Consider the following 22,319-nt stretch of genomic DNA (forward strand, 5'->3'; position numbering starts at 1 on the left):
CAAACTAGTTATTATGCAATGAGACCTATATATTTTTTATATTTTTTAAATATGAAAAATAAAAATAATGCTTTGTTTTGTTTTGTAATTTTAAAGAGAGAAAAATAAGGGCATTCATTTTTGGTTGTGATACTTAATAGATTGTGATCCTCAGGACAGTTTTAAGGTCCCCCCGACTGAAAACACAGAACAAAAGATTACAGCCACACAGGCGCACGCACGCTAACAAACGCCGTGTAACCAAGACGCACATTAACGAACAACCACAGACAGATGTGAACGGACTGTGTAGCTAAAACACACTGCCTTACACATGCACAAGCGTGCACAACATGCACACAAGCCCGAAACCATTACACGCCCCAAAAAAAGGAAACACCCCAGTGTGAGCAGTATTTTTGTACCGCAATCACATTATTTCCCAGGAGTAGCTTTATCAGACAGTGGTCCTCCTCCTCCCCTCCCCCTTTCCCTAGTCAACTAAAATAGCTTTAAGGTGTGTTTAGGCTGGACTTTAACCCACCTGCCTATTCTGTCTCCTTGGCAACCGTTCGGAGTTCCCTTCATTTGTATCATCTCAGTCCCAACTGCCGTCATAATCATACAGCTTGTTGCCATGGCAAAATATTTAAATATTTTTTTTTTTCCTGGCATTTGCTATAGTTGTCTTTACCTGACAAGTCAGGAAGCATCAGTTTGAGCAAGGCGTGCGTGCGTGTGTGTGTGTGTGTTTGCCTGTATTTTGTTGCCATTGTTCCCTGACAAAAACAGAATAATTAACTAATACTAGAATGGTAGAGGTTTCATTTGATTATATTTGGTGGCTCTATTTTTTCTTCTTCCACTGCATTTTTTTTCTTCTTCAGCGAGACAGATTTGCTCCTTCAGTCCATTTCACACTTTTTTTTTTTTTTTTTTTAAATCTCTTTGTCTGTTATCTTATCAGCAAAGCGTCACAGCCAACCCGCGTGCTCGTTCACACACACACTTCATGGCCTCCCAAAAGCTTTAAACCGTGTTACGGCAAAACTGCAAACAGCATACTGATGTGACCCACTGCTCCTGCAGAGAGAGACACTGTTACTATACTCAGACTGGTCCCAGCAATGTAGTCTACTGAAGACACTGTTACTATACTCAGACTGGTCCCAGCAATGTAGTCTACTGAAGACACTGTTACTATACTCAGACTGGTCCCAGCAATGTAGTCTACTGAAGACACTGTTACTATACTCAGACTGGTCCCAGCAATGTAGTCTACTGAAGACACTGTTACTATACTCAGACTGGTCCCAGCAATGTAGTCTACTGAAGACACTGTTACTATACTCAGACTGGTCCCAGCAATGTAGTCTACTGAAGACACTGTTACTATACTCAGACTGGTCCCAGCAATGTAGTCTACTGAAGACACTGTTGCTATACTCAGACTGGTCCCAGCAATGTAGTCTACTGAAGACACTGTTACTATACTCAGACTGGTCCCAGCAATGTAGTCTACTGAAGACACTGTTGCTATACTCAGACTGGTCCCAGCAATGTAGTCTACTGAAGACACTGTTGCTATACTCAGACTGGTCCCAGCAATGTAGTCTACTGAAGACACTGTTACTATACTCAGACTGGTCCCAGCAATGTAGTCTACTGAAGACACTGTTGCTATACTCAGACTGGTCCCAGCAATGTAGTCTACTGAAGACACTGTTACTATACTCAGACTGGTCCCAGCAATGTAGTCTACTGAAGACACTGTTACTATACTCAGACTGGTCCCAGCAATGTAGTCTACTGAAGACACTGTTACTATACTCAGACTGGTCCCAGCAATGTAGTCTACTGAAGACACTGTTACTATACTCAGACTGGTCCCAGCAATGTAGTCTACTGAAGACACTGTTACTATACTCAGACTGGTCCCAGCAATGTAGTCTACTGAAGACACTGTTACTATACTCAGACTGGTCCCAGCAATGTAGTCTACTGAAGACACTGTTACTATACTCAGACTGGTCCCAGCAATGTAGTCTACTGAAGACACTGTTACTATATTCAGACTGGTCCCACCAATGTAGTCTACTGAAGACACTGTTACTACTACACAACATGTACTACTGTTACTACAACTACTACTACTAAAAACTGTTCCTAATGAAGTTATAAACTGCATGTTCCCTGAATAACAGAAACAGCTTTAAAACGACCTCAACGATCAAGGTCTCTGGCACCCGTAACGGCGCCACGTCCATGGGCCGAACTGAGACCGGCTATCCGGCGGTTCGCGGCGCTCGCTGGAGCAGTGGGTTTGACGCGCGGGCGATGCACGCGGGGGACCGTGCCCAAGTCCGACTCCGCGTGGGCGCCTACGTGCCAGACGGCCTCGACGTGTAAATCCATCTGGTGGGTACAGTCGCCTCCACAGCTGCACGGCCCTCAGGAGGTGTACATGCGGCGGTAGGGTCCCCCTCTTTTCTAAATGTCCATGCAGTGTCCCAAATGGCACCCTAGTCCCTTGTTAGCACACAGTTCGCTAGCCCACGGCGGTAGGGATTATGGCAGAGCGCTGTGAATTACCCCCATAATTCGAAATTCTGTCTGTCTGTACTTCTGTCCGGGAAATGTTCCGGTTAGGCTCCCAGAAAGTGAAAGGAACGCAGGAAGGCCGGACCGAAGGAGCGGAACAACAAGGACGCTGTGAAGCAGGCAGCGAGGTCATTCTGAAACTCAACTGGAAGACAGAGGGAGGGAAAACAAAAGAGAATCACTACGATGTCCAAGCTTGTTTGAGAGTTACATCGTGTTTCTGCTCCATGTAGAAGGCCATGTTTCTCTGGAGACCCCGGGGGAGTTTTACTATATTCATATAGAATCCGCGCGGCTCGTCTGTGAGGCACAGGGTCTGCGTGGGCTGAGATTCCACTCACCCAACAACATGACCTAACATCATCGCCGCTCCATCACTCATCCCTTACCTTCTCGTTAGCCCGCCCTTCTCCTGACCCTCCAGCTCACCTCTCACAGTTCCTCCTCCATCCAACTTCTCCGTCTTATCCATGCCCCCCCCCTCCACTCGGCTCACTTATCTCGTCCACTTTCTCGCTCCCTCCTCCTCTCTCTCTCCTTGCCCTTTTCCCTTCTCTATCGGCATTTCTCTGCCTCTCTCTCCGTCTCCCGGTGTTGTGACTGAATAACAGACAGTGAGTCAGAGCGTCAGGCCCTGGGTCTGCATTCCAAATGACACCCTATAACCCATGTAAGTGCACTTACTTTCACCAAACCCTACCAGGCCCCGGTCTAAAGGCGTGCACCATGTAGGGGATAGGGTGCCAGTTGGGGATGCCGCCGAGGACGCCCGGCTCCGTGGCGCAGACGTGCCCACAGGGCGCCGGCAGACATGCCCACAGGGCGCCGGCAGACATGCCCACAGGGCGCCGGCAGACATGCCCACAGGGCGCCGGCAGACATGCCCACAGGGCGCCGGCAGACATGGCCACAGGGCGCCGGCAGACATGGCCACAGGGCGCCGGCAGACATGGCCACAGGGCGCCGGCAGACATGCCCACAGGGCGCCGGCAGACATGGCCACAGGGCGCCGGCAGACATGGCCACAGGGCGCCGGCAGACATGCCCACAGGGCGCCGGCAGACATGGCCACAGGGCCATGGTTCTGGGCGTAAGGGGCATAAGGGGTCGATTTGGGCCCCCGGTCGCTAGGGGAGAGGGGGGCACCAAAATGTAATCTGGATTACGGCCCCCGAAGGGCTAGAGCCGGCACTGTACACCAATGATACCTGTGGGCAGAAGAAAATGGGGAGGGAGGAGTGAATCCTGGGAGGGGCGTAAGAGAGCAAGAGGAGGCAGTCGAGTGGAGGAGGGAGGAAATGGAGAGGCAGAGACTGGGTCGCACGGAGTACAGGACACAGAGGTCACAGAGACGGATCTCTGATGTGTCATCATTCCCCCGTGAAAAGTGCTGAGGAGAAGGAAGAGGGGAAGGAGAGAGGGAGAACAGGAAAGAGAGAGGGAGAACAGGAATGAGAGAGGGAGAACAGGAATGAGGGAGGGAGAACAGGAATGAGGGAGGGAGAACAGGAATGAGAGAGGGAGAACAGGAATGTGAGAGGGAGAACAGGAATGAGGGAGGGAGAACAGGAATGTGAGAGGGAGAACAGGAATGAGCTGCTCTTGGCTGTCAGGAGAAGTGGATTTCACCTCACTTTAAATCCCTCCCTCCCTCAAACACACACTTGATGTTAAACCATCCAAGCGGGGCCTGACTACTCATGTTGCAGAGAGGACAAAGGTGCCCAGAAATATGCCTGGGAGTCCCTTAAAGAAACTCAGGTTAAAGGAATACCGCCCATTCTTCTGAATCCGCCAATCAAATTAAAACACCACACTAAACTATTCAGTTCTTTACTTTTCTTATTTTAGGGTTAGGACTCTTTTTTTACTCAAGCGTGCTCACGCATTTGATATCTGAACTGATGATGCCAAAGGGCAGAGTTAAGCTTAAACATCAGCCTGTGAGGGAGCAGTTTCCAAGGCACATTTCAGAGCACATTAAGTCTTGCAGGCGCACAAGCTTGGTCTCAGCGCCCTCGTGTGGCCGACCGTGGGTACTGACGGCTCCAGCACCTGGCACGAGTCCGGGTGACCTCTCCAGAGATGGCACAGGACTTTGTACTGCCCGCTCAAAGACTCATCGCCGTTCTTTTGCCTGTTCATCCATGAGGGGCCTATAGGTAGATCGGATAGGCGACGGGTAGCCAACCTGGGCTACTGCTGGGCAGTGGCATCACCGTGGCATCACCTGACATTAGATTACTGAATTATACCGCCGCTGTTAAGTTTTACGCACCGAACCGCTTCGTCCTGTTTGAAAATAGTTAACGATCAGTAAGAGACCAGGGCTGGGGAGGTTGTCTTCCTCTTTGGCAAGGAAATGCAATTCTTCACATGGACTTTTATTTCCTGTTGCACTCGATCCATCATTACAAGTACAGGGCTCTGACATAGCGGAAAGCTTTGGGTTAGATACTGGAAGGCTTTGGGTGAGATCTACAAACGGAAGCCTTCTGTTATGAATCTATTTTATTTTATAAAGCACTTCTTACATCACAAAGTAATTAGACCGTTCAGAGGACCAGTGGCCCAAAAAGTCCTGATGGGAACAGGTGGACCATGGCCAGAGACGGCAGGTGTTGTCAGGTAGAAACTAGATCGATAACACCAGCGAGGAGATGTGTGAACGGGGCTGCGAGGAGTAGTGCGGCTGGGTAGTCCTGACGCAGGGTTCCAACGTCTCGAGTCCTCCTAAGATCCAGAAGGAGACCAGAGAATTGACAGGGAGCATACGAAGGATCCAACAGAGGCTGAACCTTGACCCCCGACAACACAGACTAATGCAATGTAAATAGTATCTGAGAAAGTGCTGCCAGTCTATGTTGGGTTCATAGTATGAGGTCATATGGCAGGTCTGTAGTATGAGGTCATATGGCAGGTCTGTAGTATGAGGTCATATGGCAGGTCTGTAGCATGAGGTCATATGGCAGGTCGGTAGCATGAGGTCATATGGCAGGTCTGTAGCATGAGGTCATATGGCAGGTCGGTAGCATGAGGGCATATGGCAGGTCGGTAGCATGAGGGCATATGGCAGGTCGGTAGCATGAGGTCATATGGCAGGTCGGTAGCATGAGGGCATATGGCAGGTCGGTAGCATGAGGGCATATGGTTGTAGTATGAGGTCATATGGCAGGTCTGTGGTGGGAGGTTCATATTCTTCAGTGGCGTGAATAAGACTGGAAATAGTTGATCCAGGACGTGTCATTAGAGCCGACAATTGAATTAGAATGAGCAGAAAGGCCATAATGATCTACTGATTGTAATTCGATGGAAGAACTTCTACCTGGAGCAGACACACTCTCCAGCCTCTTGTCTACTTCCTCAGTCCCGCCCCTGGTCCCCTTCAGATCCAGCCATTGGTGGAGAAGTCAAGTCTGAGCTGCTGTGATTCGACGTCTGAGAGTGGCTGAAGGGGTGAGCGACAGGCGCCACCGTGGTAACCAAACCACTCCATCGCCTGCTTTAGGGCGGGAACTCCAAACTTCCTGGTCACCTAGCAAGTGGGAACAGAGGGGAAATGCATGGGAGGAGGCGTGATGTTACGCTAAGAGCTTAATCCAGCTGTTATTCCACTGTTACTTACTGTTTGTATCTGTCCTTATGTCATTTGTATATAGGGCTATGTAACCATGAGTAAGCCTTTATGTCACTAATAGGGATATGTAGCTTGACAATTATTCTTGGGTTATGTAGCTTTACTTAAGGCAGCATTGGGCTCTATGTCAACACTATTTACGGTTCTTTAGGGTTATGTAGGGGTTTTTCAGGGGTTATGTAACTTCACTTAGAGCAGCGTTGGGCTCTATGTCAACACTATTTACGGTTATGTAGAGGTTACGCAGCTCGACTTACGGCAGCGTTGGGCTCTATGAGGCGCTGCTGCAGAGCTCTGGCATCATCCCAGCGCCCCGAAACACACAGCCGCTCCAGGTCACACAGCTCATTGCCCAGGACGTTGGCCAATGCGCACACACCGCCCACACAGCCTACAACAAACACACACAGCCACGTTATCTGACTCCCGTCAAAGGGACAGGTTGACACAGCACTGTTATTAATCCGATACATTGTTTTGTGCTTTAACCGTGGCACTTCAGGCGCTTGACAATTTGACTGGCTTTCGGTGGCTTGTGTCACTGTAATGAGAGGCCGCTGGGCCCTGACCCTCCCCCTTTTTGTGTATCATCCCGTAATCTGCTTTCCTTAAATATGCATTTTGATTGACATCCATAAGACACGCCCCCTCCCTAAGATTCCTGGGGAGATGAAGCTCTGAGACCGCGGTTCTTAAACAATAAAAACACACACACACACACACAATACAGTATATCCTCACACACATCCCAGTCACATCAAATCAGTCATTCTGTACTTAAACTCCTCCTCTCTGCAGATACTCATCTGTACTGCAATGCATCAGCCGCCAGAGGGAATTTAAAGAGTCAAAAGCTTTTCTCCAGCTTTTCTTTTCAATATTTAGAAAGGGCGGATGGAAAATAAAAGCGGCAACGTTTGCCCCGAACAAACCACGTTTACACAAATTGCCCTGTGTGTCAGTAAGATCGATGCCGTGTCAGGGCGTGCACACCCACCGAAAAACCGCAGGCGTGTAGAAGTGAACGCGGTCTGGAAGTTTTAGTAAGTTACAGCACGTGATGCCATCACAAAAGTGGCTCTGAGTTTTAGGTTCTTACCCACAGAATAGGCAGCCATGAGGAACCCAGCGGAACCTGCTAGAACCTGGAAATCCTGCGCCTTTGTTTTGTGAACAATCAGGCCAATCCTGGTGATCTGAAGGAACACAGATGTGAAAGAACAACTCCCAAATGACTCCATATATTCCCTCATATACAAACTAAATACTCGACATTGGACCAGCGTGGGGGGTGGGCAGCAGAGAGAGAGCGGGGGAGGAAAAGAGACAATGAGAGGGAGATTGGAGCGTGGGGGTGGAAAAGGGGAAGGGTGTCTTCAGGTGAGAAGAGCTACTTCAATAGAAGACTGGAAGCAAATACTCATCATTGTATTCTCTACTCCGTTTCTATTCCCTTTTGTCAGGCAAACCACCTGTTGTTCCCAAAATAAACCTGATATGACCAAATGTTCAAAGGCAAAATGAAATGCAAACAAAGCACGCGCACGGGCGCACACACACACACACAAACAAACAGAAAACCTGGAATTGTCATATTTCCCTCATGGTGACAGTTGGTTTTAGGTTTTCAGTCAGTCACTCCGTCTATCAAGAAACTTGAAAGAACGCAGCAAGCATCTTGAATGTACTCATCAATCAATCGAAAACCACTCAATAAAACAAATATATGCTTAAAAGTACACACGTCTGTGTGTGTGTGTAAGACTCACGTCTCCCCCACTGTCCTTGAGTCCCAGTATGTTAGGATGCTGGGCCAGTCTCAACACGGCGTCAACAGGCAGGTCCAGACCTGTGTTAGCAGGAACGCTGTACAGAACCACCGGGACCGGACTACTGTCCGCCACCTGTAGGGGGAGACAGAGACAACTCACCGCGATGTTGTCAAGCAATCAACCATTACATTTATCAAATTATAACAGATTAAAATAGTACCATTCAAAAGCTGGGAAACATCTGTCCAAGACTTTGACTGGTACTATATTACTATATAGAAGTGTCAATAATATGAGCAACCTCAATTAAAATGATTGGCAGTTGACCTGTGAACTGAAGACCGACCTGAGTGAAGTGGTGAACTAGAGCCCTGCTGTCCATCTTGCCCTTGTAAAAGCACGGCGTTACCACGAGAACCATATCGGCCCCCGCCCTCGCCATTCTCTCTGTCATCACCACTGTAGCCCGGGTGGCTGTGGAGGGAGGACAGGAGAGAGGACGGGGGGTAGGGAGGGAGGCAGAGCGAGCAAGAGAGATCCAGAAAGAGCGAATGGAAAATGAGAGAAGGGGAAGAAATAGGCTTTCCTTTAGATACATTCATACATGACTATCTGGCATGTTCAGCTTCAGTTCACTTTGGCCGGATCACAGGAAGGGCCAGGTGTGTTGCTGTTTTGTACTGTTATTTATAATTCAGGTCGTTCATAAATGTAATGAAAGTACACAATTCAAATATTATCTGATTAATGGCCTTTTACAATGTTATGTTTATGATTTATACCATTTTCTATTAAATTAAAACCATTTCAAGCGGTTCTTAAATCATCTGTTGGTTACAGTACTGATTGTAAAGATGTATCGGAATCTCTCACAAACATGAACACAAACACACACGCGCGCGCGCCCTTACATTCACAGCCAGATCCTGCCAGGACCAGCTGGCACGTGGGCAGTGCCAGTCTAACCCTCCTCACCACCTCCACTCTCTCATCATCTGTCAGGTACGGGTACTCTCCATTAGAGCCCTGCACCACCAGGCCTGAAACACACAACACCACCAACATAACTATCAACATCATCATCATCATGACCTTTAGACCTAGAACACATCCCTTCATCATCCCCCAGGGGGCGACAGACACCATTCTCTCCACTGGGGTCAATGATCTACAACTACCAGGTTTCAGTTACTGAGTCAGGCCCTCTCTAATATTCCATCTTAGGCCCCTAAGAAACTATGCCAATTTATAAAGTAATAGTGGCATACATGTCTACACTGCCACTATTAAACTCAGAGTTGGACATTATTTTCCTAAAACGTCTTCTTTCTGTATGCATGGTACTCTTGTCTTTTGATGATATATTTTTGGCAAATATCTTAATTTCTGCATTAATTGATAGCTTTGCAACCACAATACATAGTGCAATCCAGGATTAACCAATTGTTCCGGAAATACTTAATAATTACCTCTGAAAGGAATCTTCGCGTACTTCCGTAGGTTTTCGTCAAGTTTCTGATAGTCCACGTCTTCATTCTGTGTAAATGGCGTGGCAATGGGCGGGTAGATCCCCCCAATATCCACCCTCGGCCCCGCTGCCACGCTTTGGGTTCTGGTTACGGTCTGGGATGGTCTCCACAGCACGGAGGCACGGCAGATACGCACAGCTCGGAGAGTTTTGACCCCAAACATTGTGTCGATGCGAACAGGTGTCTTTCGGTTGGGTTGAGTGTCGGTCAAGTAGGCTAACCGATGCAAACAGCTGTTAGGCTACGCCGTATATGCCAGTCCAGTTAATGTGCAACGGCACTCTCTAAATATTGACTAAAAGTTGACCGGGTTCGACACTGTCCTGAAAAGATGGTGCCTCAGCGAGCCGGACTTTACTACATATCTCTCACTGTGCGCGACATAAGAACTCATTTTGAGTACTACATTTAAAAACGTTGCAAATCTCTGCAGAGATACATTATTAGTTGGCTATATTTTTATTTGCACATTCAGTTCAGTTATCCACGTGCCTACAATGTTTAGATTTCAATCCGGTCAGACGCAAGCGCAACCTAGCTTGCTTCAGAGTTCCTTAGGAACCGCCCCTGATAGCCATATTTAGGGGTCATCAAAAAAGTCCAACACATTTGACTAGGGTTAAGCTGAAAATAGCCCGCGGCCTGCCGGTACATATTGTGATTTCAAGGTGACAAATCCTGTGTTAATAGTAATTTGGTAGTACTATTAGACTACTGTAGTAATATTACTAAAACGTAGTAATATTACCATAGTAATATTATTTTGTTGGAATCTATCCCGTATCCAATACAAATCTAATTTGTTTCTTTACAAATGGGTGATTTAATCAATGATAAAGATGATGACGAGGAATCTAGAGAAAATTGTATAGGACTATAATTACTATCGATTCAATCAGTCACCAGAAATAATAAAATACTGCCATCTCCTGGGGACTATTTTCCATGGTTATGTGTTCATTAAAATCTTCTGTTCCACGGGCATATCGAGCAACATCCGCACGCCAGAACTGTAAATACATTTCTCGAAGTGCATCGTTGCCTAAAAATCAAAGGCGTATGAAGGAAACAAACTGCTACATACTTCTGTCATAATCAACAGTTATTGAGGAAATCTGAATATATATATACACACACACGCACACAGGAACAGTATATATGGGACCTTTTTTATATTGGAATTGTATAGACATAATTGCCATTCCCGGCGTAGTGTCTGTGCTGATAGACAGGGTGAAGAAAGAGTCCCGGATTTGGCACTCATCACCGTGAGCCCTTTCAGCGAGCTAGGCCTGTGTCTCCGCCAAATCTCAAACAGCTCTGCTCTTCAGTGCATAACAAGTAATAGGAACGAGTGTGGGGATGGGGAGGGGGGGGGTTGGTGAAAAAAGAGGCTGGGGTAGTTTAAAGTAAACCACAACTGATCCAGGGCATTCTTCAAGCAGTTATTTTTGTTTCCATTTCGTCGTCAAGGTCAGTCGCATGAAGCGCGCGGAGGAGATAACATCCTGCCATGTGATGTTATGGGAATAACAGTCAGACTGGCTATCAGGGAGGAAGTTGTTTCTGTAACGGCTGTAAGCCCAGCAAACCAAAACAGATATCTTTCAAGGAATGTTTCAGGAAGTTAAGCTATAGCCTAGGCTGCTAGTCTGTGCGGGTGGGGACGATAGGCCTGTGGGCGTATGATAAGGAATCGGATAATTAAGTAATTGCATTTACCATATTTCCAACTAGCCCATTATGAGGGCTGGGGAGAGGCACTCTGGATTGGATATTTCCTGTGTCTTATTTTTGAAGTGGCTCCGTACAGCTCGGCGGTTTGGCATGCGTAGACAGCATCAGCGGGCATTACGTCACTTCACGGTAAATTCTCTAGCCCTCCGCATGGTACAGTAAAATATTGTTGGCATCAACAATAACAAACACGAGGCTGCCGTAGAGAACTGGGATGTGTTAGCTGTAGAGGCACGGATCCCTGGTCCCCCACTCACCGCCAGCAGATGGAGCGTGAGTCTTAACCCCCTACTTCCACGTGACTTGGTTGGTTCGTCCAGACCGAGCGTCTCACTCCGCATCATGGCTGCGGAAGATGCGGCCACTCGGTCCCAAACCATCCACCTATTCCCACGGCTACCCCTTTATCCCGCTCGGTTGCTTCTCTTCTCCGTCTTCTACCTTTGCCTCACTCCCTCTCCGTCCTTCGCCTTACTGGGATTCCGCCCGGAGGAGACTGGTGGAGAGCTGTCCGTGGATGCCGGGGTCCTGAAAGCCACCGAGGGAACCCGCTTCATGCTACGGGTCTACTATTCCTTATCCCAACAGAGGCTTAATCGGACCGCCGGAGCCAGGGCCAACGCGGCTCCATGGATAGCATTCATCGAGGAGCCGAGTCCGGGGAGAGAGGGGCAGGTCCACCCGAAACGAAATATGTGCATGGATAAAAACGCCAGGACATCCGACATTGAGATCTTGGGCTCTTTTAAATCCGCTTCTAGCCAGAATTCTGTGTTGGTGGAAGTATTGGCAAAAGACCTACGCAGAGGAGAGAAGATTAAGTACTATTCGATGTGCGCCTTCGACGGGTCCAAATGGGAACATTACCGGACTAAGGATTTCTGGGTGGCTGTGGTGGAGCGAGGGGCAGAACCGGACCTCTGGCTCCAGGTGTTAGTATCGGTTCTGTTGCTCGCACTCTCTGCACTTTTCAGCGGGCTTAACCTCAGCCTACTGGCACTGGACCCAGTGGAGCTTCAGGTCCTGCAGAACAGCGGTACGGACAAGGAGCAGAAATACGCGCGGAAAATCGAGTCAGTTCGACGGCATGGAAACTACGTCCTTTGCACGTTGCTGCTGGGCAACGCGCTGATCAATGCGGCGCTTGCCGTGTGGATGTGCCAGATACTTGGGATGACCTGGCTTTCCACGGTCATCTGTGCGTTTGGGATATTTTTCATTGGGGAAATCCTGCCGCACTCTGTTGCGTCGCGGCACGGCTTGGCCATCGCGTCGAAAACAATCTGGGTAACTCGTCTTCTCATGGTTCTCTCTTTTCCTATCTCGTACCCGATCAGCAAACTACTAGACTTCATCCTTCACCAGGAGATCAGTAACTTTTACACCAGGGAAAAACTCCTCGAGATGTTGCGCGTGACCGACCCGTACCACGACCTGGTCAAAGAAGAGCTCAACATCATTCAGGGTGCGCTCGAGCTCCGGACCAAAACGGTTGAAGACGTTCTCACGCCGTTGACAGACTGCTTCATGCTCACCTCAGAAGCGGTACTGGACTTCAACACCATGTCGGAGATTATGCAGAGCGGCTACACGCGCATCCCGGTGTTCGAGAACGAGCGGTCGAACATTGTGGATATTTTGTTCGTGAAGGACCTGGCTTTTGTTGACCCAGACGACTGTACCCATCTAAAAACCATAACCCAGTTCTACAAACACCCCATGCACTGCGTGTTCAACGACACGAAACTTGACGCCATGCTGGAGGAATTCAAAAAGGGTAAGGAAGGGCGAGGGCAGGGTTGTCTGATTTGATTGACTGTATCTGTTTCCTGTGTCTTGGACCTGGGACTGGAGGGGGAGTGTCGCGTGTAGGGAGGGGGAGAGAGGGGCGTGGCGGGGGGGGGGGGGGGGGGGGGTTGTGTCAAGTGATGGCTACTCTTCCTGAACTAAATGCTGCGTTTGATAAAATGATGTACCAATTTGTATTAAACATGTTCATATTTTCTGTTATTTTGAAGCCATTGCAAGGTAATCTGATCACAGATCTGTGTCAACATGATATCTGCAATTGATTAATGTATGTGCAACTAACTATAGTAGGGACACCTTGAAAAGGTAGTTTAGTAAGCGACTAATTAGGTGAAGGTAATTTGAAGAAGTAGTTTTCTACATCCAAAGTACTTAGTAAAATATTATATTATGTAAATATGTGATGCCCTGAGGTATGAATTGCAAGAACCTCTACACTGGATTATACAATGTTGTGTGTTTTTGTTGTTGACCAATGTTTTTGAGGAAATGCAGTGTCTCAAAAGGTAAGCTCTAATAAATATGTAGTAAAGGCAGTCTCTCGGACAGAGAGTTCTAGTGAAGTTGTAGTAAAGGCAGTGTCACAGACAGTGAGCTCTAGTAAATATGTAGTAAAGGCAGTGTCTCAGACAGTGAGCTCTAGTAAAGTTGTTGTAAAGGCAGTATCTCAGACAGTGAGCTCTAGTAAAGTTGTAGTAAAGGCAGTATCTCAGACAGTGAGCTCTAGTAAGTTGGATTAAAGGCTGTGCCTCGGACAGAGAGCTCTAGTAAAGTTGTTGTGAAGGCTGTGTGTCAGGAGAGCTCTAGTAAAGGTGTTGTGAAGGCAGTGTGTCAGAAGGAGAGTTCTAGTAAAGTTGTTGTGAAGGCAGTGTGTCATAAGGAGAGCTCTAGTAAAGGTGTTGTGAAGGCAGTGTGTCATAAGGAGAGCTCTAGTAAAGGTGTTGTGAAGGCAGTGTGTCATAAGGAGAGCTCTAGTAAAGGTGTTGTGAAGGCAGTGTGTCATAAGGAGAGCTCTAGTAAAGGTGTTGTGAAGGCAGTGTGTCATAAGGAGAGCTCTAGTAAAGGTGTTGTGAAGGCAGTGTGTCATAAGGAGAGCTCTAGTAAAGGTATAAAAGCAGTGTCTCACACTTAAACACACCACCATGGGTTTACACCGTCCTGAGCCTGGATTCCTTAAGCCACAAGGTAGCAGGAGTGCTGATCTAGTCCTTTACTGTCATATCGACACCCCCCCAGTCCCATTTCTATTCCACTCCATTACTCACGCTATCCCCGACAGAGAAGACATAAAAAATTCAGAGATCCCCCCCAACCCGTACTCTGCAATGCTGCTCCCTAGATTGAATCAAAACAGTCACACAGTGTTTGTTTTGGTGTGCGGGAGAGGTTTTAGAGAGAGAGAGATGAATGTGTGGTGTATGGCTATGTTGCAACCTAGAAAAGTGAAACTGGAGCACAACTCAGCAAAAAAATAAAAAAGAACGGTTCCCTAGAACTAAGCCTCTGATTGGAGAGAGACTACAGTGTTGTTAAGGACAGTGTTGTTAAGGACAGTGTTGTTAAGGACAGTGTTGTTAAGGACAGTGTTGTTAAAGACAGTGTTGTTAAGGACAGTGTTGTTAAGGACAGTGTTGTTAAGGACAGTGTTGTTAAAGACAGTGTTGTTAAGGACAGTGTTGTTAAGGACAGTGTTGTTAAGGACTGTGTCTCCGTATCAAATTGACACCCTATTCTGCAGTTACCCCTTGCTGAGAGTGGTGCTCTTTGGGAGTAGACTGCCATTTGGGAATCGGTGTGGCTCTCTCAGCTTTCTACCAGCTTTACAGATGTAGGGGTCACTGGGGGTTGTTTGAGGTTGCCTCCAACTCCCGTCCGTGGGACAAGTTGCCAGTCAGCGTTCTGTAAGAACTGATGCTTTCAGAAAGAAGTGTGTGTGTGAGCAAACAACTGTTTCTCTCCTCCTCTCTCCCTTTCTCCCTTTCTCCCTCTCCTCCTCTCTCCCTTTCTCCCTCTCCTCTCTTCCTTTCTCCCTCTCCTCCTCTCTCCCTTTCTCCCTCTCCTCCTCTCTCCCTTTCTCCCTCTCCTCTCTTCTTTTCTCCCTCTCCTCCTCTCCCTTTCTCCCTCTCCCCCTCTCTCTCTTTCTTCCTCTCTGCCAGCATCATGCATCAACATGAGGAGTACATTGTTGTAAGGCACTGGCTGGGACTGGGAAGTTAGGGAAGGACATAAGGAGCAGTTAGGATCTCCTTTGTGTGTGTGTGTGTGTGTGGGGGGGGGGGGGGGTGCAGCTGGCTGTGTGTGTGTAACAGGCGATGGCTTTGGCTGTGTGCAGGGAAGTGTGTGATGCCGTGTGTGAACCGTGTCACATGGGGGCGCTGATGATGTAATGTTTTGCAGCTGGTGTCTGCGGGGGGTGGGAGGGGGTGGGAGGGGGTGGGAGGGGGTGGGAGGGGTGTGGGAGGGGGTGGGAGGGGTGTGGGGGCTCTGAGTCCTCTCCACAACTCAGTCACCCTTTAAGGCCCTGTTTCTCACCAGACCCCGTTTCTCTCCATAACCCGTTTCTATCCAGACCCCGTTTCCCTCCAGACCCTGTTTCCCTCCAGACCCCGTTTCTTCAATCCGAATCATCATCTCAGCCAAAACGCGGCGAGGGAAACATAAACGCTCAAATCAACAGATATCACCCAGAATAGACACGCTCCTGCTCACAAATGGACCAGACTATTACTTGGAAAGGTTCTCCATTCAGCTTCAGTGATTCCACCCTTATCCCCCTGGAGGACAGGGAACAGCGCGCTGTTTAGGATCTAACTGAATCCGTCCAGGACATGTTTGACCATGGCTTAGGCTAACCAATGTACTGTTTCTGTTTTCGGCCACATCACCCGCTCGCCTGACCCCGTGGGGGATTTCCTTTGTGTGATCGCTTTGTGTCACTCCAACACAAGTGGTGCTTTACTGCTCCTCGGGAACATTTCGAGAGCGACCTGTTTTCTGCACTCGTTGGCTGCCCTGCCCTGTCTGGGTCGGGTGCGATGTGGTCTGTTGTGCGGTAGCTCTCTGCTACGTCAGACCTGGCCGTAGATCTGAAGGCGGATGACAATTATCATAGGGTGATGTTCAGGTTGAGGCAAAGTGTTAAGTGAGGGTCAGACCCAAACGTGAGGCCACGCCCGGTTACGGTGGGTCAGTAACGTCCTAGTCCGACTTACTATCACATCTATGTTAACGACCTGATGTCATATCCTGTCGCTCTCTTCAGGCAAGTCCCATCTGGCCATCGTCCAGAGGGTAAACAACGAGGGCGAGGGTGACCCCTTCTATGAGGTCATGGGCATCGTGACCCTGGAGGACGTTATCGAAGAGATCATTAAGTCGGAGATACTGGACGAGACGGATCTCTATAGTATGTGGACACACACACACACACACACACATACAAAGCTCTGAAGTACAGCTCATCCACAATGTCACTTACTGTGTGTGTGTCTGCGTGTGCGTGTGTGTGTATGTGCGTGTGTGTGTGTGCCCTCATCCAGCTGACAATCGCTCTAAACGTCGCGTGTCTCACCATGAGAGGAAGCAGCAGGACTTCTCCATCTTTAAACTGTCTGAGAACGAGTTGAAGGTGAAGATCTCACCACAGCTTCTCCTCGCTACGCACCGCTTCCTGTCCACAGGTAGGACCACTGTCATGTCACTTCCTGTTCAACAGTGAAAGAGCTGTAGAATTTAAATTCATTAGAATACAGTATTCATATGGAATGTGATGTAATCTCAATATAGGTTCACTACATTTAAAGAAGATTCACTCTTTTTCTCCCATTCTTCCCTATCTTCTCTTTACAATTCTTTACCGTCCCTCTCTCTCTCTCTCTCTCTGACTTACAAATACACAAACCCTTAGAGGTGGAGCCCTTTAAGCCGGTCCACCTATCAGAGAAAATCTTACTACGCCTCATCAAACACCCCAGTGTGGTCCAGGAGCTCAGCTACGACGAGAAGAACAAGCTTGCCCCACAACACTTCCTGATCCAGAGAAACAAACCCGTCGACTACTTCATCTTGGTCCTACAGGTACCAAAACACTACAATGGCCTCCGTCTGTCTGTTCGCCCGTGTGTGTCTGTGTCAGGGTTCTCCACGGTCTGCCAGCCGGTCTGGAAGTCAAGTTGTCTCTGTCTGTCGGTGTTGCCGTTTGTCTGCCTGCCAGAGCCGGAGCCTGTGTTTCAGTTTCGCTCTCATTGGAGTCCTTGAGGCGGCATATACTTGGGAGGAAAGGCCACAGGTGGTCGTAGTCTCCACGGCCTCTCCACCCTTCTCCGTTCTGTCTTTCTCATTTTTCCCCCGGGGCTCAGCGCTGTTGGGGGTGGAGCAGTATTCAGGGCAACATGGCCAAATTCCTTCCCGTACGTTCTACATTTTCAGGCCCTTCTCCCCTATCCTGCTCTAGTGGGGCCTCTGTATACCTTCCCTGACGAGGGAGGCGGCTGTGCGGGGGCGGGGCAGGCATTGCTGGCTGCCTCCGGAAGATTCCAGAATCTAACACGCCGGTGGGGACGTTGGTGCGACGCTGATGCAGCAGGTTTTGTGTTGGGTTATAGTAGTTATGGAGTTCAGGTTTAGGGCACTTTTGCAAATGGCGGAGGGGCACGTGAGGTGAAGGGTCAAGGTCGATTTGGGATTCAGCCCTACTTTCTCCTCTCTTCCCATTCCAGAGTTTGAGGAAAGACCATTACCTTCACCCTTCTCTGTTCCAGGGTCGTGTTGAGGTGGAGTTCGGAAAAGAGGCCCTGAGGTTTGAGAATGGAGCGTTTGCCTACTACGGAGTTCCTGCCATCATGCCCACAGGTGTCCACCGCACAGACACACACGTGTAACTACATTAGTCTCCGGGAATCCTGCCCTCAGAATTCATTGCAGTGACTGTACCATTGTGTTGACTTTGGAGGGGAGGATACGTCATTGCTGTCTGACTCATCGGGATCCTGCCTCATTCAGTCCACAGATCCCCCTCTCGTAGCAGTGGTCTGGACCGCTCTGAATCTATGCTGTGTGGGGGCAGTCTGGGCCAGCTCAATGGAGGGGGGAGTGTCTACCTGCCTGACTACTCAGTCAGACAGCTAACTCACCTGCAGATCATCAAGGTAACAGACCGCCGTCTCCTGTGCTGATTGACGGAAGCTTCATTCCGACTTCCATTGAGGACAAAAATTTACAAGTAACAGAGTACAAGTTACTTTAGGGATATTACAGACATTTGAAAATGTATCCCAAGAATATAAATTGTGTGTGATTCCGTGATAAAGTAGTATATACAATTTTATTTTTCTGTTGAGAATTCTGGGCTGTCAAGAATAAATAGTATGTATCTCATCATTGTTCAGACTGCTTTGGTACAGTACACCCACTAGTTTATGAACTGGGATCTTTCAATGTTGACCTATGAACTTCCTGACCTCTGACCCCAAGATCACTCGTAGCCACTACCAGAATGCCCTGACAGCGACCAGGATGGACAGCTCCCCCCAGACTCCCGACACAGATGCCCGACCTACCGACGGGAATACCCCTGACCCTCCCGTCCCGGACCACCTCCTGCCCCCCAGGGACACCCGACCCAGCTCGGCCAGAACCAGGGGACAGCAATCCTCGCTCCCGCACAGCACCTCACTGCTCAACGAGAAGAACCGCATCGTCCGTAAGTCCCTACCACTGGTGCTGCAGCTGGGAGGGAGGGAGGGAGCGAGGGAGGGGGGAAGGAGAAGGAGGAATGGACAGATGAAGCGGGACAAGAGACAGACGGGAGAGACGGAATCAGTCGCAGGATATAGGAACAGGTTTTTACTGTGTATGAAGGTCTGAGCGGAACCGTGTGCGTCTCCCCCTTCAGGCAGTAAGTCTGACGGCCAGAAGAGCCCCAGCGACTCGGTGTTCCTTCGGATGGATGAGATCCCCTACATCAGGGAGGACCACTCGGAGACGGACGGCGCTAATGGTCAGGACGCACATTTAGGGAAACAGTGAGGCTCGCACCCATACACTTAGCGGGGCGAGAGTTAATGATTATTTCCTGTCTCGCTCCTCTCTTTTCTCTTTCCCTCGCAGACACAGCCTCTGTCGCTATAGAAACAGACGCCCCCTCCTCCATCATCAGTAGTCTGTCTCTGAGCGGATCGGAGGACACGCTGGGAAAGAAACTGCTGCTCAAACTCAGTGAGTCACGCGTTTCTCTGACTAACCACAGTTTGGGGGATATGTTTGTCCCTGTCCTATAGTCACGTCATAACGGTATCAGGTCCCACCTGAGATGCTGCAAAGACACCGGCCACCCTGTTGAGCTAGTGCACTAAATAGACTAGTGCACTAAATAGACTAGTGCACTAAATAGACTAGGGCGCCGTTCAGGACACGGTCGTGGTAACCCTGGTAACAGTCAAAATACAGAACCTTTCTCTTGCGCCACACATCTGCTCAGAGGGTATCCTAGCAACCAGTCATTCACCAACCCCCTGTCTTTCTCTGCCAAGAGTCTTTCATCCGAAGAGGCCCCCAACAAACCCCCTGGCCTTTCACAGGGTGGCTGTGTGTGTGTGTGTGTGTGTGTGTGTGTCCCTCCAACCCTCTCATACACACTGGGGGCCTAATATAACCGATCAGGGCTTCTCTGACTTGCATGCGACAGTCCTTTTGGACTGTGTATATTGATCCGGTAGCGTCTGCAGAACCTCTGGACCGTCCCAAATAGCACAGCATTATCTATCAGAGGGAAATAGAATACTTCGTCATAAGTGCCCCATGTCATCCAAACCACTTTCAAACGCGTAATAACATAATGTCTGGTCATTCTACTTACCGACAATGCCGCACGTAAACAACATATTGCACATCAAGCCCAAAGCGAATATGAGGTTTAAAAATAGTTTGTGATTTGCACAAGTCCCAGAATGCATCTTCAACAGAGAACGGGGTTCCATCTGGCTCGCTGACACCCATCCCCGCCCCCGAGCCAAAAAAACAAACAACAGTGGTCCTTCTCATTTCACTAAAAGGCTGAAATAGGTAGCGACTTACGCAAGGTACTGTGACAGGATGATGAACAATAAACAACGGGTTCATGGCCGTTCACACTTTATCACGCACACAGAGCATTCAATTAAAATGATATTTTTCAAAGATGTATACTTTTTCTCCTCAGGTCACAAGAAGAGGAAAAAGTCCAGAGAAGGAGACAAGACCCCTGAGGACACATCGGAGCAACCATTGGTCAAGACCTAGCTGGGGCTCAGCCAATCATCAACAGACTATCCACAGTATATCCTTCTTTTATTTTACCATTTAAATTGTTTCTACGTTCATCAAGTCAGCGGTTGACAAAACACAGACTGACACAGTGCCTGTAAGGACACAGAAGAGATGGCCTCCCCTCCCCTTAAAGATCTTAGTCGGGACTTTCGGGGGCAACATAACATAACCCAATAGGCTGGAAGCTACCATATCGAGGAACAGGGGCAATTTTCTTCAGGATTGTTTTGTTTCAACTATGGCTGTATAGTTTTTAGCTACTAAGAGGTAAATGGATTTAGTCCCAGTAGATGGGAAGATGAGGAATGTAGAACAAGAAGAGGAGCTTTAGTGCATTCAGCTCCTTCCTAGTTTTTATTTTTGAACTGGCTCGGCAGGAGCTAAACATCTGAAAACTAAGGTCTCTAAATGAAACCAAAGACAGACTATTTTCATACTGTTCACTTACTGCACCAAAACAATTATCATATTCACAATGCTCACTTGCCCAGACCCACTCATGGCCTTTAAAGCCTTGTTGGAAGCTGTGTCAATTTATATAAGGATTAGGAATGTATTTTACTTTCTATTCCCTTCCCTGTCTGTTGTCAAAGCGGCGAGTCCCAGCTAGCATTTTGAGGAAACATTTCAGTTATTTGTGCGTTTTCAGAATTACTGATCAATTCACCATTTATTAGCATGGGATAAACCTATAACAGTCTACAGGTTTAAAAAGGGATTGAAGATGTGCTTTGAACGTCTTTCTGAGGTAAATAATTCTGCATGTCCTAGCATGCTGTAGATTTCTGCATTTTCCTCAATCACAATTTGCTCAAATGGTTTTAACGATACATATCAGGTTTGATAATTGACCGGTCCCATCCGAGAGACGTATAATATGGACATGCTACGACAAAGACATATGATTAATATGGACATGCTACGACAAAGACATATGATTAATATGGACATGCTACGACAAAGACATATGATTAATATGGACATGCTACGACAAAGACATGATTAATATGAACATGCTACGACAAAGACATATGATTAATATGGACATGCTACGACAAAGACATATGATTAATATGGACATGCTACGACAAAGCCATATGATTAATATGGACATGCTACGACAAAGACATATGATTAATATGGACATGCTACGACAAAGACAACAAAGTTGCGAACGAGACACATCAAAACAATCTGATCTATGGGAGGTCACAGTGAAACCCCTCTTGTGGTCAGACCACATTAACATAAATAGCACACAACAATTATTATTTGTATTACCATTATTATTCACCATTTGTTTTAATGCATACATTTAACCCCTGCTGTGACGCCGGGTAACAGTTCTAATTCATCTTTTACCTCCTTTACGGTGAAACCACCCATAAAGCATGGATGGGCTCCACTCCCATGCACAGGGGCTCTATGACATCAGTCCATCTACAGTTCTATTATCCACGACACCACCATTAACTCCCTATCCAAATGTTTCCATGTCCAGTTGTGTTGACGATCTTGGATTTGGGAGACATCCGTGCCAAACCGTTCAACGTGTCAGGGCGAGCTCGCCCTCCAGGTGACCCCGGGTAGCTTGCGCGTGATCCGTGCCGGCCTGAGGGAGGCCAGGAAGTCCCTGCCGATGATGTCGTCTAAATAGCATCACCCACGGGGCACGAGAACCAGATGTCGGGCGGTCAGGTTAGGGCTACGGAAGCGCCTTTGGTCACTGAGCCAGCTGACTGATTATGCAAGAATTTCATTACGGCCTAGCTGAGATTAGTGAAACACAAATCTGTTCTTGACGTTTTTTCCATCTGAACGTCCTGCACCACTGCAAGCCCTGTAGGATCATGGGATGCGCGCCCGTCTCTAGCTTGTTTCGTGCAGATTCAGGTTTGTGCCACCGCACCGTGGGAGGGGGGTGAGGCTGAGGGAGGGAGGGAGACAGAG

The 22,319-nt window shown here is 48.2% G+C and overlaps 2 protein-coding genes across 5 annotated transcripts; one reads left to right on the forward strand and one right to left on the reverse strand.

The window, feature by feature from the left end:
• Window positions 1-2,510: 2,510 nt before the first annotated feature.
• On the reverse strand, window positions 2,511-10,108 carry hoga1 (4-hydroxy-2-oxoglutarate aldolase 1). 3 transcript variants are annotated; one of them, XM_010865593.5, is made up of 9 exons: window positions 9,459-9,681; window positions 8,901-9,029; window positions 8,336-8,463; window positions 7,987-8,121; window positions 7,317-7,413; window positions 6,475-6,608; window positions 5,906-6,115; window positions 5,115-5,313; window positions 2,511-2,725 (listed from the first exon to the last, which is right to left on the reverse strand). In XM_010865593.5, exons 1-7 carry the CDS (start codon window positions 9,679-9,681, stop codon window positions 5,966-5,968), a joined length of 996 nt encoding a protein of 331 aa, XP_010863895.1. In that variant the 3' UTR covers window positions 2,511-2,725; window positions 5,115-5,313; window positions 5,906-5,965. The 3 variants fall into 3 exon arrangements, with proteins under 3 accessions (XP_010863895.1, XP_019905330.1, XP_034150008.1); XM_020049771.3 differs by lacking the exon at window positions 2,511-2,725 and having other exon boundaries at window positions 4,772-5,313; XM_034294117.1 differs by lacking the exons at window positions 2,511-2,725; window positions 5,115-5,313 and having other exon boundaries at window positions 5,966-6,115; window positions 9,459-10,108.
• A 912-nt stretch (window positions 10,109-11,020) lies between these two features.
• Window positions 11,021-22,295, forward strand: LOC105006878 (metal transporter CNNM1). 2 transcript variants are annotated; one of them, XR_002197215.3, is made up of 11 exons: window positions 11,021-13,032; window positions 16,327-16,470; window positions 16,604-16,744; window positions 16,972-17,141; window positions 17,825-17,915; window positions 18,066-18,211; window positions 18,537-18,765; window positions 18,958-19,062; window positions 19,173-19,280; window positions 20,263-21,117; window positions 21,871-22,295. XR_002197215.3 is itself a non-coding variant. In XM_010865596.4 (10 exons), the coding sequence occupies exons 1-10, from the start codon at window positions 11,598-11,600 to the stop codon at window positions 20,340-20,342; spliced, it is 2,649 nt and encodes an 882-aa protein (XP_010863898.2). In that variant the 5' UTR covers window positions 11,021-11,597; the 3' UTR covers window positions 20,343-21,461. The 2 variants fall into 2 exon arrangements, 1 of the variants encoding a protein (XP_010863898.2); XM_010865596.4 differs by lacking the exon at window positions 21,871-22,295 and having other exon boundaries at window positions 20,263-21,461.
• The last annotated feature ends 24 nt before the right edge of the window (window positions 22,296-22,319 follow it).

This window comes from Esox lucius, chromosome 9 (genome assembly GCF_011004845.1).
Source record: "Esox lucius isolate fEsoLuc1 chromosome 9, fEsoLuc1.pri, whole genome shotgun sequence".
Classification (NCBI taxonomy): domain Eukaryota; kingdom Metazoa; phylum Chordata; class Actinopteri; order Esociformes; family Esocidae; genus Esox; species Esox lucius.